The sequence below is a fragment of the Desmodus rotundus genome, chromosome 7 (genome assembly GCF_022682495.2).
Source record: "Desmodus rotundus isolate HL8 chromosome 7, HLdesRot8A.1, whole genome shotgun sequence".
Taxonomy (NCBI): domain Eukaryota; kingdom Metazoa; phylum Chordata; class Mammalia; order Chiroptera; family Phyllostomidae; genus Desmodus; species Desmodus rotundus.
Genome location: NC_071393.1, coordinates 63,107,223 through 63,122,030, shown reverse-complemented (window position 1 = coordinate 63,122,030; position 14,808 = coordinate 63,107,223). Strand labels below are relative to the sequence as shown.

The following is a 14,808-nucleotide window of genomic DNA, read 5'->3' as shown; positions in this document are numbered from 1 at the left end:
TCCTCTGCCAGTCTGGGCCTGTCCCTGGCCCTCTCCCTGGCACACTTCTGCTGCCGTGAAGAGCAAGAGAGGGGACCAAAGGTACAAAAGGGCAGAAATCTTTCAGAGGAGCTGTAATCTGGCCTTCCAGGAGTTTCAGCTGAAAAGACACGGCTCTTGGGTCTCCACACCTCTCCTGCCATCTTACTACTCTTTGATGTGTGTGCACTGTTTCTTTCTAGCTACCCTCCCCCATTCCTCTTCCTTTTTTTTCCCCTTTTGGGACACCACACACATCAAGGCCTTGCAGAGGCTGGAGGGAAACCTTCTTTCCTCTGTTTTTGAGGTGTCTCGTATTTAAAAAGTGAGATGCCAAACAGGATTGAAAAGCGGTAGTCTATTTTTTAATATTTATGTTTAACAAATTAACACTTCAAATTGTTGATGTAAGAAACATCCAAACCTGTAGAGAATTTTTAGATGTTTATTTGAGCCAATCTGAAGACAACCTCCGGAAACAAGATCTCAAATGCTCCGGGGAATGACAGTTTTGCAGTTTTTTTTATACATTTGGAATTAAGGAGAGAAACTAAGGAAGATTACATGAAGGTAGGAAAAAGCAAGGTACAAGATAGTAACCTAGATTATGTGCTCCCTTGAGGGTGGCTACGCCTTCAACAGGTCTGGAAAAGATTACCAGTACTTCCAGCATTTCAAAGGTGTGTTAACCTAGAGTAGTGGGCAGGGCTTGCTTAAAAACCTTTACCAAAGAAGTTATAAGCCTGGGGTATGACTACCCACTATGACCTGCTCAGTTAGGGACTTATGATCAGATCTCCCTATGAGGTTATTTTCAGTCACTGCACTTGTTCATATCCAATTTTACATACACAAAACACAAAAAATAGACTTTATGTATAACCTCATTTGGCAATAACATCACAAATCTAATTTAAGGCCCTTTGTGAACCTGAGGCCTTGGGTAGATGGATAAGCCCCTCTCCACAGACATTGCCCAATGTAGGGAGGAGATGAGAATACCTGCTTTGACCAGCATTCTGAGAATACCACCCCTCTTTCCTTCCCTATTGCCTGGGCACCTATGGAATATGCTCTGCAGCACTGGCTGGTATGGCGCAGTGGATGGAATGTTAGCCAGTTTGATTCCCATTCAAGGCACATACCTGGGTTGCGGGCAGTTCCCCAGTTGGAGGCATGCCAGAGGCAACCAGTAGATGTTTCTCTCCCTCTTCTCTAAAAATAAATAAGTAGCCCTGGCTGCTGTGGCTCAGTGGATTGAAGGCTGGCCTGTGTGAACCAAAGGATCACTGGTTCAATTCCCAGTCAGGGCACATGCCTGGGTTGTGGGCTAAGTGCCCAGTAGGGAGCGAATGAGAGGCAACCACACATTGATGTTTCCCTCCCTCTCTTTCTCCCTCCCCTTCTGTCTAAAAAATAAATAAATAAAATATTTTTAAAATAATAAGAATAAATAAATAAAATTTTAAAAAAAGTCAGAAAGCTCTAAAGAAATTAAAAAAGAAAGAACCTTTTGCAGAGGGGAGGGGTAAAACCTATGGGATAAACATGAGGATGGACAATATTGGTTCTGGGCTTGGCTCAGAGATGGGAAGACAGACCTGGGCATGGGGCTTGGAATCCTGAACAAACTCAGACTCTGTCAGGATGGCAGAGGAACTTTTAAATTTCCAGATACATCTGAAGGGAGAGTTCCCCCATCCCAGCTCCAGCCTGGTCCAGCTTCCTACAGACCCCAGCCCTAGGAGGCCTGGCTGCATGGAACACGTACACGAAGGGGGTGACTCTGTGATCTCTGCCCAGGGAACTGCCAAGGTGAACATTCTGACTGGCACATTGGAAATAGATGGAAGCCAAATAACCTAAGCAGGAAGCAAGCTCCAGGACCAGGCAAAGTTGTTGTCTGGGAGGTGGGCAATGGGGCTCAGTACTTGGGGAAACGTAGGTGTGGGCCTCAGAGTGCAAATCCGCAGGAAAATAAGACTGCCCCCGAGTAGATACCATCAGACTTGGAAGTGAACCCTGGTTTATAAGCTGTGTGATCTCGGTCAAGTCATATAACATATCTGAGTCTCAGCTCCTCATCTGTAACAAGGACTTCGGTGTCTAAAGTGCCCTGCACTGTGGTGATCTCCCTTCACGGCTTTTTCTCTTCACTCTGGCTCTCCCTGCAACTTGTGCTTCCATGAAAGGTGAAAGGGTTTTTCGCTGAGGGCAGGAAGAGCATTTCCCTCCTCTTAGAGCATTACCTCGTCTTTGCCCTCTTTTTCACAGAGGTTTAAGACGATTCTAACTTGTTGAGGGAGAGCTGTGGGCTTCAGGTTAAGTTAGAGAAAGCCCAGGCTGGATGGACAGCTAAGACCCTGGGAGGCAGCCTCAAGCAGCCAGGCCTTCAGCTTCAAGACCTGCCTTTGCTATATTCAGATGAAGAAACGAAGGAACCCTTCCATGTGGCTTTCTGGGTTTCAGTCTTCTCTCCCCTTGCCAGCAGGGCCAACCTGCTGGTCTCTCCCTCATCCCTCCCTGACTTCCTTAACCTGCTCATGTTCTCCCTGCTACTCAAAACTTCTCAGGAGCTCATGAATTCTTCCAGTTCTTCCTTTGGGCTCCTGAACATCCAGATTGCCTGGGTTCTAATCCTGCTTCCAACACTAGCTAGTGACTTTAACAAGCTACACGACCTCTTGGAGCCTCTGGTTTCCTGTCTATAAAGTGGGGTAATACTGGAACTTATGATGTATAAATGTTGGATGAAAGCGACTGTTATTGTTATTTGATGTCAGCCCCGAGTTGGGGGAGCAGAATATCAAGGACACGATGTATGCTTTTGGGAAACTCACATTGCCGAGGTCGTGCTTGAATCCAGCCAATACTTCCTGCTGACCTTGGACTAAAACCCAAATGCCCCACCACAGCACCCTATGTGATCTGGCCCGGCCCACCTCTTCCACCTCATCACATCCCACTCTTCTCCCATCCTTTCTTTTCCATCCACATTGTCTTTTCTGTTTCTCAAATATACCCAGCTGCTTCCCGCCTCCAGGACTCTACATGTCCCACTGCCTCTGCCTGGACCACTCATCCTCAGAGAGGCCTTCCATGGCTTTCTGAATTAAAGCCACCCCCTACCCCCATAATTTCTTACCTCATGACACTGTTTCATTGTCTTCATAGCACTTATTATTATCAGAAATGATCTGTTTCCTTATTTTTCATCTGTTTCCTCCTGAGATGGAAGTTTCCTGAGGCAGGAACTTTATCTGGCTTGTCCTCTTCTGCATTCCTACTATTTAAAATAGTATCTGGTGTAAAGTACAATAGATGCTCAGTACATATTTGGTGAATGGATAAATGAACAGGGGCAGCAGCCCTGACTGTAGGACAGAGATGAGTAAGCCATGGGCCCCCTCCCTGTGGGGAGATACCGGGACCCAGCTGGAGAGGGAGTTGTGGGGCTTCTTGTCCTGTGCAATCTGATTCTCTGTGTGCCTCCCAGGCCAGACGGGGTTCTCTTTGAAGGCAGGCTCCCGAGACTAAGCGTCTTTGCAACTAAAGGTGATGCTTCAGATCATCAGCAACCAGTACCATTGCCACATATCACTGGGTACAGGAAGCGGCTCTCTGGAGGCCCTATCTGAGCCAGGCCTTTAGTTGTAGGACCATGAGGGGGCTGTGATAGGTAGGGGTGGCCCTGGGCTGAGGATATCATCTATTTACCAGTAGGGGCAGAGGTATTTCAGCATTTTACCCAACAGTGCCCCCCCCTCACATCAGGTGAGTGGAGATGAGCTTCAGTAAACTCTGCTGAGTCCTGTGGCTTCAGCTCTATTTCAGGAGCTGAAGTCCAGAGCAGCTAAGCTGGTTGGCAGTTTTGTGGCCATCCAGGTTAAACCCCTGCCCACCCCCAAAACACACACACACTTCTACAAATAAGGAGAAAGGACCAGATAAGGCCTCGGGTCAAGAGCTGGTCAGAGGGAGGGTCAAGACTTCAAGGTAGCAGGTGAAGATGTGAGTGACTTTCTGAGAAAGGGCAGGACAGTGGTGCTCTAGCTTTCTGCACGCCCCAGGCTCCTTTCCTGACCAAGGACCTCATCTTTTCTGTTTTTCCCTGCTGGGTGCTGATCTCTCTTTCCAGGGGCACAAGGGTGGGCCTCCCACCAGGTCAGGCCCAGGCAGATGAGAACACACTGGGAGGCATCCTTGATATCAGGTGCTGAGTGAACTTTTCTTTGCTCCCACCTCTGGTATTCTCCCCATTGCTACACCCATCTCCCACACCCCCAAGGATTCCCTGGAAGCTGAAGTGACTCAGGGATTCCAAAACTAGTCACCCCAGGAGGAAAACCCTCTGGAAAATGTTTCTCATGGCAGGGAGTTACCCTAAGGAGTCCCACAGAGATGCTACTGAGATAAGAGCAGAGGCTGAGCAAGCGGGCGGGGCGGGGGTGTGTGGCCCAGAGCATACTTCTCTGTCAGGCCTGATCATCCCTGAGGGAGACTGTGTGTGGAGGGGCCCTCCCTCTGCCTTTCAGGGGTTTCCTCAGAGAAGGTCCTGATACAGAGGCAGGGGGACACCCCAAAGGCCTCTCCTGAAGGTCAATGTCATGGGCAAACATGTGGGTTTTTGCCACACCAGCAAGTAATAAGTATCTAGGATCACTTCCAGCTCTTTTGAGCACCCCTCCCTGGACTGGGGCAAGGGGTGGGGGTGGGGGGTTGGACAAGATCAGGAGGTTTGGGCCGATGTCAGGTTCTGGGGTTTTGATTGGTTTGGGGGAGACCCACAGGGATTCAAGTCTTCTGGAAGAGCACTGCCCTCTCAGAGCCTTTCTGGGGTTGGCAGTTGCTCAGGAACACCAAGAGCCACCCTAGGGGCCTTGTGCCAGACCCAAGGCTGGGGATAGCAGTGAGGAGCAGCGGATCCCAGACAGCAGGGCTGAATGCCTGAGTGGGCAGGAATGGACTTTGGCCTCAGACAGGTTTAGGTGATACCTGTCCCAGCCGAAGTCCAGGTGAGTAGAAGAGCACTTATGCAGGGACTTCCTTTCCCTTTGCAGCCAACCAGGGGTTGTACAGTGTGGCACCTCCGTGCCAGGAGCTTGGGTATGGAGTGGGTCATGGCTGGAGTGGAAAACCAGCTCTGCCCCTTCCTGAGTGACCTTGAGTAGCCTTGAGGAGGCTACTCAATTTCTTTGAGTCTCAGTTTCCTCATATTAATATGAGATAATAGGGATAAGAGTTTCCACTGCATGGCGTTACTGGAAAGTAAATTGAGCAGATACACGTACAGGCCTTGACACCATCCTGGTACATGACACCCAGAGCTGAGGGACCAACAGAATGTGGGAGTGAGCATGTCTGGGGGCACAGGGGTGAAGAGGTGGGCAGTGGGAGAAGGGTGACTGACTCCTGACTCGGTGCTCTCTTAAGTGCCCCTGCTTTCCCAGCAACCACTTGTTTGCCCAGAGCCTTACCCCACTCCCAGGTCCAGGGCCCTCACCAGACAGCTTCTTCCAATCCTCCAGATTGCCCCCTGACCTCATTACTACTATGCTTTGGCACTGCTTTGCCCTAAAGCAGCGATTTTCAATGGGTGCACGGAGACAGACTGGTGCGCCCCAAGAATTTTTAAAACATGTACTGCCTGACTTTATTTAGTCAGGGGCACTGACCTCTCTTCACTTAGACTGTCAAATTCAAAATGACAACAGCCAACACAAAAGTAGCTGTCTGGTGTGAGTAAATCAATATTATACCTATTTTTTTTGAAGGAGTGGCAAAAAACATAATATAGTTTTTGGTGTGCTTCAGAATTTTACTAATTAGTTTATGTGTGCCACGAGATGAAGAAGGTTGAAAATCGCTGCCCTAAAGCATTTGAAGGATTCCCTTTCACTCTACAGTCAGTTATTCCTGGTTTTCTTTGTTTATTTCCTGTGTCCTTGGTTACAAGAGGAGTATTTTCTAAGGGAAAGCACATGCAAATCAGGAAACATCATTCTAGAGACAATGGAATATACGGTGCGTGTACGAATGGAGGGTAGTGGGTGTGGGGTTTGGGAGGTCAGTGGTGCACAGGAGGGAAAAGGCCTGCAGGGAAGCAGGCTCTGGCCAGCCTGCCCTCAGCACTGTGCCTCTAAGGCTGGGTGGTCCCTGGCTGACATGTGTCTTTGGGGTCAGGCCCAGCTTGAGCCATTGTGAACACAATTTTGCCCCCTCAGTCCCCCACCCTGCCCCAAGCCCCAGCCAGGTAGGCTCATTTCATGGCCTGAGAGCAGCAGCCACCCCCTACCAAGACCTTGTCCCCAAGGCCCCGTGAGTGGGGGTGGGGGCAGGCTGGTCCGTGGAACCAGGACCTCCTGTGGGGTCTTAGATGAGACAGTTACCAGGCCCCTCCTCTTCCTGGCTCTACCTTCTCACCTGTGCAATGGGACAGTCACCCACAGCTTCTGCCATCAGACCTTGCACATCCAGCCACCAAGCTGATGGGGTGGGGGCCTTTCTGGCAGTCCTGTGGGGTCAGGGAAAAGACAGGGGTGGGGGTTTGGGTGGCCACTGGAGAGGGTGAGGGTGAGTTAGGGAGCAGGTGACAGACAGTAGGGAGAAGTCATAGATGATGGGGGTCATAGAAGTTGGGGTCATTGAAGATGAGGAAAGGGTCAGAGAACAGAAGGGTTGATGGTCACAAGGGGTAGAGTGGAAATGTTCACTAAGGTGGCTGGTCAGGAGGACTTCTGGGAAGAAAGGGAATGGTGCAGACAAGAGACTAAGTGGGAGGAGCAGAGACCATGAAAATGAGGATTCTTAAAGAGAGACCAGATAATGTTCCCTAAATTTGGTTACCAAGCCAATTAGAGAAATTCCCATAATGCCAGTTTTCAAAGTCTCAGAAGAGCAGAATACTATTGCTTTGAGTCCATGCAAAGAACAAAGTTTACCCGATTTGTTTCCAGTCTTACAACGATGTTCATCACAACTTCCGTGAGTACAGCATTTTAAACAGCTTTGGAAACACTGTCAGGTTTTCTTTGGTTTTGTTTTGTTTTGTTTTTTAATCTCAGGTTACTCCCTCCAAAAGGTAGTGGAAATAAATTTGAATAAACAAAACAGGTTTGCTGAACATAAAACCAGGACTCCTCAACTGCTCCAGCCAGCCTGCTTCCACAGGGCCCTGCCTGTCAGCCTGTACAGCACCGTGCTGGGCGAGCAGCATCCGGCATCCGGCATGTACCAGGTGAGTGTGCAGAGGCCGGGTGGGGACGGTGCAGAGTGGGAAAAGAACAGGGAGGTTGGGCTCCGAGGTTTGGGGCTGGGGGTCAGGTGGAACTAGAAACCGAGATCTCAGGGAACAGCTGGGAGAGGGGCACCCGGACTAAATGGGAGCAGTTGTCTCACTGGCCTTTTCCTGCAGGTGGTTGCCTTCTTAGCAATAGTCATGGGAGCCCATGCTCTCAATCTGCGGCTTCAGAAAGACTGCATCTTCTGGCCCAGCTGCTTCCCCAGCCAAGGACAGGACCCCACTGAAGAGCTGCTGAAGTCAGACATGGTGCTCACGCCTCCCCCAGAGGCCGACAGCCTTGCCCACCACCCAATATCCTGCAGGGCCAGTGAAGATGGACCCCTCAACAGCAGGTCCATCTCCCCATGGAGATATGAGTGAGTCTGCTGTCCCCTCCTGAATCCTTGCTTAAGTGCCAGGCAGGGTATGTGTGAGAGGCCAAAGGAGATCTACCCAATTCCAGCCTATTGGCCCCTTTTTTTCTCAGAGGGGCCATAAAGATTTGGATGTTAGTCTGGGTCCTAGCTCTGACTCTTATTGGGTGACCTTGGGCCCATTACTCAAGGTTTCAAAGCTCAGGTTATTTTTCATCTGTAAAATGAGATAATACCACATAGGCTAATGTGAAGATCATATGAAATAATATAGGTAAAATCTATATTTAGTACATAGAATGTTGGTTCTCTCCTTTTCTCTTCTTTTTCCTCCTCTTTCATCCCTACAGTGGCCATGCTTTTATAACTAGAATATCAGGGAATCATGGTATGATACAGGATGTGAGTGGGTTATAAATATACCAGGATAATGAAACCCTCAACTTGGGGGGCAGCTGGGTGGCTGGAACACCAGGTTGCTTCCCTTGGAACATGGGCAGTCTCAGTCTTTCCCTCAGTGTGCTACACAAGTATTAGAATTCTCTATTCGTGCCATGATGTGAAAAATATTAGGAAGCACTGAAATAGGGACAATGAAACAAACTACTAAAAATTAGGCCTTAGGGGCCCTAAACATTTCTCCTTCTGTCTTGTCCTCACAGGATGTCTGTGTTTTCACTCCTCACAAGTCTTGTCTGGCTTAACCTTGGCTTTGGGGATGAAGGGAGAAGTTCAGTAGGTAGGGATGGGGTCAGCTCTGACTGAGACTAGATCCAGTGTGGAGACTGCCAGTCACCATGCTTTGAAGTGGTTTCAGAAGGCTGGTGGGGTCCTGGGCTAAATGTGAAGGGTGGAAGCCCCTTTGGGAAGGCTGGGGGTCAGATGGCTAACTGAGCTGGGGTCCAGATCCCTCGTTGAGAGGCTGTGAGCCCCTGATAACCACTCAGGTGGTCTTCCCCAAAGGTTCTTTGCAACACTCGTCCCACAAGCTGCTCCTCAGAGAAAAAGTGATGATGTCCAAGTGTGGGTAAAGCTGCTCTAGCACTGACCCCTTGTAGACTCACAGTGTGCTCAGCACATTAGAGTCTGCCAGAAGTCAGCAGGAAAGTGCCAGAAGTCGCTAAACTCATGTGATCACAGAACCCTTCTCTTGCAAGGTACTTATAAGGGAACCCATCTTGGAAAATACTGTGGTAGCTGAGCCCCAGCCTCTGAGGGCTTGTCTGCATGGACAATGGTCTTACAAACTAGTAGCTATTTCTTGCTAGGCTTCTGGAGTCCCAGACCTATGGAACACCTATTTTTCACTTTTTGTAGACCACTAGATCCTTTCAGAATAACTAAATAAGTCTCTCCATGCACTCCATCCAACCTGTGCTTACACTACCTGCATGGACGGTGTCTGGAGGAAGTGCAATTTCTTACATTGACAGTGGCGCCCTCTGGGGAGTGGAACCGGAGGGGAGCTGCACTGTTAGTCTTCATTTGACACTTTTTAATGTAAGAGCAGCTTTTACTTGTATAATTAAAAACACCCTAAAATGTAATAACAATTGCAAAGAGAAACCTCACACCAGAGCCCAGTGTGCATATCGGACAGTGGAGCTGGTCTGGTGGAGGCTTGGGCAGGAGGCTGCTGGCTTTGCCCTGCCTCCCTTAGGGTTCTGGGGCCATCTGGACAGCGACACTCCCCTGCTGACCCTCACAGTGGGGGAATATAAACCCCAGAGAGAAGGGGGTGATTTGTTCAAAGTCACCCAGCAAATGGGTGCCAGAGGTAGGGCAAGAAACCAGGCCTCCCAACCATACCATTTCCTTCCTCTGGCATTTCCACCCTCCCTAGGCACTCCTTGCTTCTGGCCCAGGCCCATGCCCGGCCAGCTTCCCTCCAGGGCCTGACTGACTTGTGCCATCCCCACAGGTTGGACAGGGACTTGAACCGGCTCCCCCAGGACCTGTACCATGCCCGTTGCCTGTGTCCACACTGTGTCAGCCTACAGACAGGCTCCCACATGGACCCCCTGGGCAACTCAGAGCTGCTCTACCACAACCAGACCGTCTTCTATCGCCGGCCATGCCCTGGGGAGCAGGGCACGAATGATGGCTACTGCCTGGAACGCAGGCTCTACCGTGTCTCCTTGGCTTGTGTGTGCGTACGGCCTCGTGTGATGGCCTAGTCATGTTACCCATGGCTGGTTCCTGGTGGAACACTGGAGCTGGGTGTGCAACCGTCTACTACTGTGAGCCAGGACACCAAAGTGCTCACCCCTCCAAAGTACCACCTGGAGCAGCAGGATTGTGGGACAGGGTGGGGACTTTAGAAGAAAACACACTTTGCACTTTTTGGAGTGGATGGGAAATGCAGGTGAAGTGAAGGGAGCAGCAGCTGCGGGGGCCTCTGGAAGCTGGTATCCGATATCCACGCATTTCCTCTCATAAAGGCTTTCAAAGCTCTGCCCATTCCTGTAGGCCACCACCCCATCTCTTCCTTTCCTTCCACCCCCGCTGTCATCGTGAGCACAGGCACTTTCTTGATATTTCCCCCCTTGCCAACAGAGAGCTCCTCATTTCATTTATTTGTTCATTTGTTCATTCATTCACTCAGTCATTCATTCACTCATCAAACACTCAATGAGCACATTACTGGTCTTCTGACATGGGTGACTCTGAGGAAGAGGCTGTTATTGAGCATGGAGAGACTTATCCAAATAAATAATCTATATTTAAAAGTGGCTTAATTTGTCTTTGGCATCCTGGTGCCTGAATATCTTGTGGTCTCCAGCCCAGTCCCTTTTCTGCCCCACAGTCAGTCCTTACCTATCACTGTCTCCAGAGTTTCTGCTGTGGCCTCCCATCTTTCTCTTTTTCTGACTCCCTGGTCCACCCCTGAACACCAGGGTGGGGGTCAGGCCACTCTCCTGGTATACTGGAGAGACAGAGGCCCATTGAGGTACTGCAGCAGGAACAGAGCACCCCCTTGTCCCCCCAACAATCTGCCTTTGTCCTCTGTCTTGGCTGCTACAGTTGGGCCCTGGGGGCGCTGCTGGGCATGCTCCAGCTCCCGACCTCCCTAAAAGGAAAAGGGAGAAAAGATGGGCCAAGGAAGAGGGTTAAGTTTAGGGGAGGGGACGCAAACTTCTTCAAGCTTAGGTCCTTGGGGGTTCCTAGTCCAGCCCGTTTCTTGGCTCTACTCCCAACTCCTCCCGTTCTCCACAGACCTCTTCCCCCTCCCACTTCTCCCTTGTCCAAGTAAGGGGAGGTTTGGCCACTCCTCCCCAGCCCCTCCCCTCCCCATGTGCCTCTTGGGGGTTGGTGCAGACACCAGCAGGGCAGCTGAGTGGAAGGCCCATCTGGGCAGGCCTCCCCCAGTGGATGCATTCTCCTAGGACTCCCACAGCTGGGCTGCATGCTTCACTTTCAGGTTTCTCAAAGTGCTTTCCTTCTTCTGTCTGCTTCCCTATCCTGCCAGGTTTCTGTCTTCCTGTTTCCCTTCCTGGGCTGCTTGCTGGCAGTGAGGGGCTGTGCCTGGTGGGCCTCGTGGAGATGCTCAGTGCTCTGGATCGCCGGGACCGGCCTCCTGAAGAGGGGCCAGTTGCAGGGCTCCAGGGCTTTGCTGTGGACAAGACCTTCCTCTCTTCCCTGAAAGGCATCCTGCTGGAAACTGAGCTGGTAACAACAGCCACCCCAACCTAGCTCATCCACATATCCTAGCCCTGGCCCCCCTGCCCCACCTACCACCCCCCTTTCCAGGCTTTTGGGGCGCAACTCCTACCCCCAGTTGCCCCTCCTTCATCACCTCCCTGCCTTCCTATTGCCTCTGCATCTGGAGGCAGTTACAGTAGGTCTCAGTTGGGGCAGCTAGGATTGAAGTTAGACAGGACAGCTTTGTGGGACATTGAGGGAGTGCAAGACACAAGGATGGGATGAGGGTACCAGCAGCCTCTTTCTCGGGCTGTAAGATGGCCACTTCTTGGCATGTCCAAGAAGTCCAGCTATCTAAAACGGCAGACTTCCTGCAGCTCCGTTGTTTCTGTTTCTGCTCCCCATGAACATCTGCTCCCAGGAAAGGATCTTCCCCTAGTCACTTAGCAAGGCCTTGGTGTAAAGGCAAGTCTTCTGCACATATGCTGTCCTGTAGGGCCAGAGCTGAAGGGACCCCCAGAATCCACCATGGAGCATTTATCTTCTAAACCTCATCCCTTGCCATAGAGCCACAGGCTCTGGACCTTGTTAGAGGAGTTTGAGGCACCCAGGAGAAAGGATTGTGGGACATGGGCTGATGATGCCTGGGGTGCAGGGCTGGTGCAGGGCTGGTGCAGGCATGACTCCAGGGGCTGTATTCACACTGTGTTCTGTGCCCCAGCAGGACACCACACAGGCCTGCTGGGATGCTGGGGCAGGAGGCAGCTGGTTGTCCCCAAACTGAAAGATTTGAATCTTCCTGGGCTGGCAGAGGTGGGAGGCGGGAGGCGGGAGGCTGCCCCTGGACAAAAGCCATGGAATACAGTTCCTGCTACGAGGGATGGGGAGACATCCAAGGACAGGTGGTGGGAGCCAGCCTGGGGGAGTTCCTGAGGAGAGGAAGGCCAAGGCCAGGCCATGCCTGTGTCTCCTTCCTGGCAAGTCCACACACTTGGTCCTGCAGGCCCTGACCTTCATCATCTTCATCTGTTTCACGGCCTCCATCTCTGCCTACATGGCTGCGGCGCTGCTGGAGTTCTTTATCACCCTCGCCTTCCTCTTCCTCTATGCTACCCAGTACTACCAGCGTTTTGATCGGCTGAACTGGCCCTGTCTGGTGAGGGACCCCACCTACCCCACCCCATTCTGCTCCCTTTCTTCTCTGAATTTGGAGTTTTCCTTTCCTCTCCCAGCCTCTCTCCTTTACTTGGGCCCCTGAGTCTCAGCTGGGCTTTGCCCCAAGCTGTGCCCTGTACTCAAAAACTGCCTTGACCTACACAGATTCACAGCTGCTGGGTCACTGACAGTGAGGACACACATCCTTTAGATATGCTGTCCCATCCGTTAAAGGCCAAGCCCCAGTCCTGCACTGCCCTCCCCTGCCTCCCAGCTGGCATCCCCCAGATGTGCCCCTTGGCTCCAGCTGCTGAGCCTGGGTCAGTGGCACCCAGACCCTTTGCTTTCTGTCCTGGTCACTCTGAATTCACTTGCATCCCTTCCCTGGATAATATGTGAACTCCTTCCTTCTTTTTCTCTCTTTAGTGCTTTGTATAGTGTCCATGGGTATCTTTATGCAGGAATTCAGTGCCTGAGGGACAAGCGCTGACTAGCCTGGAAAGTTCAGGGGGATAACCCTGCACTCTGACTTCCCTTTGACCTGGAATCTTGGCCCCTCCAGGACTTCCTCCGCTGTGCCAGTGCCATCATCATCTTCCTAGTGGTCTCCTTTGCAGCTGTGACCTCCAGAGATGGAGCTGCCATTGCTGCTTTTGTAAGTCCAGCGCCCCCAAAGCTCTTCAGTTCCCTAAGGACCTCTAACTGGTGCTACCCACTTCCTGTGCCTCCCCTACCCAGGCCCAAGCCAGTGCCTGGGGCTGTGGCGCACACTTTGCCCTAAGCCGCCCACCTCCCTCTCCCTAATACCAGATGGCTTTTGTGGGGCCATCCCCACTCCCACTCCACAGGTTTTTGGCATCATCCTGGTTTCTGTCTTTGCCTACAATGCCTTCAAGATTTACCGAACTGACATTGTACCCATTGTCACCCAGGGTGAGTACCTGTGCTCTAGAAGAGGAGGTGCCCCTCCACCCGCTGTCCCAGCTGTCCCAGTCTGATATGCCCTTCCCTGCCTGGTTCCATTTTCACAGGGGACCAACAGTGACCTCAAGGCTACATCCAGACCAAGGGGACAGTGGAGCCCAGGCACATCTCTCTTGGATTCACTAGCCCTCTAGCCTGCTGTCCCCCACCTCAGATCTACAGAGATGAAGATTGGCTTGAGAAGCCACAGGGACTTGTTTGTGGGCCTGGTGCCCTAAGATATGTCTCCTGATGAAGCTGGACTGAAGAGAGGTATTATGGAGGGAGGAGTGGACAGGAGAAAGCTGGTCATTCCCAAATTAAACGATTCGAATTCTACTGGTTAGTCTTTTCCTTCCCTAGGAATTAAGTGTATCAAGAATCCAAGGAGTGTTCATGGAAATGTTGCCTGGAGCAGGTCATAGTCCTTCTCTGGGACCCGGTCTCAGTAATGAGGAAGTAGGAAGTAGGCGGCTAGAATGAAGATGCTAAAGACATTCTCAACACAAAACTTTCATGCTGCAGCCCTCTGTGTGCAAGGCCACTTTGCGGTGTGCCTGGTGGCTGGACACCTGGAATTCTGTGTCTGAGAGGAACAGCTTTCCCAATGTGAGTGCCCATTTGCCACTCCTGTGCACACAGGTTTGTTAGTGGGTTTGAGGCTAGGTGCTTGCCTGGGTTGTGTGTAGAGCTCCCCCTTGTGGTGTGGGGAAGACTTGGCCTGCAGGCCACAGGGAAGAAGTCAGCCTGTGGCGTTAGAAGAGGGCAGCGGTTCCCAAAAATCAGGCACTAGAAGAGCCCTTAAATATCAGCCCTTATTCCATGTAAGAGAAAACAGTCCCATTAAGGAGAGTGACATCCTTGTTTGTGACGGGGCTAGGACTAGAACCCAATGCTCCTAACACTCAACTGGTGTTCTGGACACTGTACAGAACCCACTTGTATTGGCTCAGAAAACATGGCCCAACATCATCTCCAGCTCCTTCCACCAGCATGTCCATCTTCCCAGCTTGCCAGCACCCAGCAAACATTTCCTGAGCATCTTCTGTGTGCAGATCCTGTGCTGGGCCCCAGGGAGTCAGAGGTGACAGGCGGGGGAAGAGGCGGGCTAGTGAAAGGTGGTTATGATTCTCCACGATGAAAGCCCTAGGGAAGATCTGCTCAGGGGGAGTTTGGAGCAGGCTTTGTCACAGCCAGGAATCAGCCCAGAGGGGCCCATGACAGTTCAGTGCAGCCAGACTGTCCCTGCCCAGCCCCACAGAACCCAGTGTGACCTAGCTCAGCAGCTCATCCAAGCTGACTTGCTATCTCCTCTCTCTAATGCTTGTTTGCTCCTGCCCTGAAATGCCTTCCTTCTTCCAGGGTGTTCCTTAC

General features: G+C 51.3%; 2 protein-coding genes across 4 annotated transcripts; both read left to right on the top strand.

The window, feature by feature from the left end:
- The first annotated feature begins 16 nt into the window (after positions 1–16).
- Positions 17–10,355, top strand: IL25 (interleukin 25). 2 transcript variants are annotated; one of them, XM_045191728.1, is made up of 4 exons: positions 17–81; positions 7,132–7,255; positions 7,433–7,677; positions 9,596–10,355. In XM_045191728.1, exons 2-4 carry the CDS (start codon positions 7,247–7,249, stop codon positions 9,849–9,851), a joined length of 510 nt encoding a protein of 169 aa, XP_045047663.1. In that variant the 5' UTR covers positions 17–81; positions 7,132–7,246; the 3' UTR covers positions 9,852–10,355. The 2 variants fall into 2 exon arrangements, with proteins under 2 accessions (XP_045047663.1, XP_024412027.2); XM_024556259.2 differs by lacking the exon at positions 17–81 and having other exon boundaries at positions 6,781–7,255.
- Positions 10,356–10,999: 644 nt separating this feature from the next.
- On the top strand, positions 11,000–13,756 carry CMTM5 (CKLF like MARVEL transmembrane domain containing 5). Of its 2 annotated transcripts, XM_024556008.4 has the most exons (5): positions 11,000–11,343; positions 12,320–12,472; positions 13,034–13,126; positions 13,320–13,404; positions 13,503–13,756. In XM_024556008.4, the coding sequence occupies exons 1-5, from the start codon at positions 11,047–11,049 to the stop codon at positions 13,514–13,516; spliced, it is 642 nt and encodes a 213-aa protein (XP_024411776.1). In that variant the 5' UTR covers positions 11,000–11,046; the 3' UTR covers positions 13,517–13,756. The 2 variants fall into 2 exon arrangements, with proteins under 2 accessions (XP_024411776.1, XP_024411784.1); XM_024556016.4 differs by lacking the exon at positions 12,320–12,472.
- Positions 13,757–14,808: the final 1,052 nt, after the last annotated feature.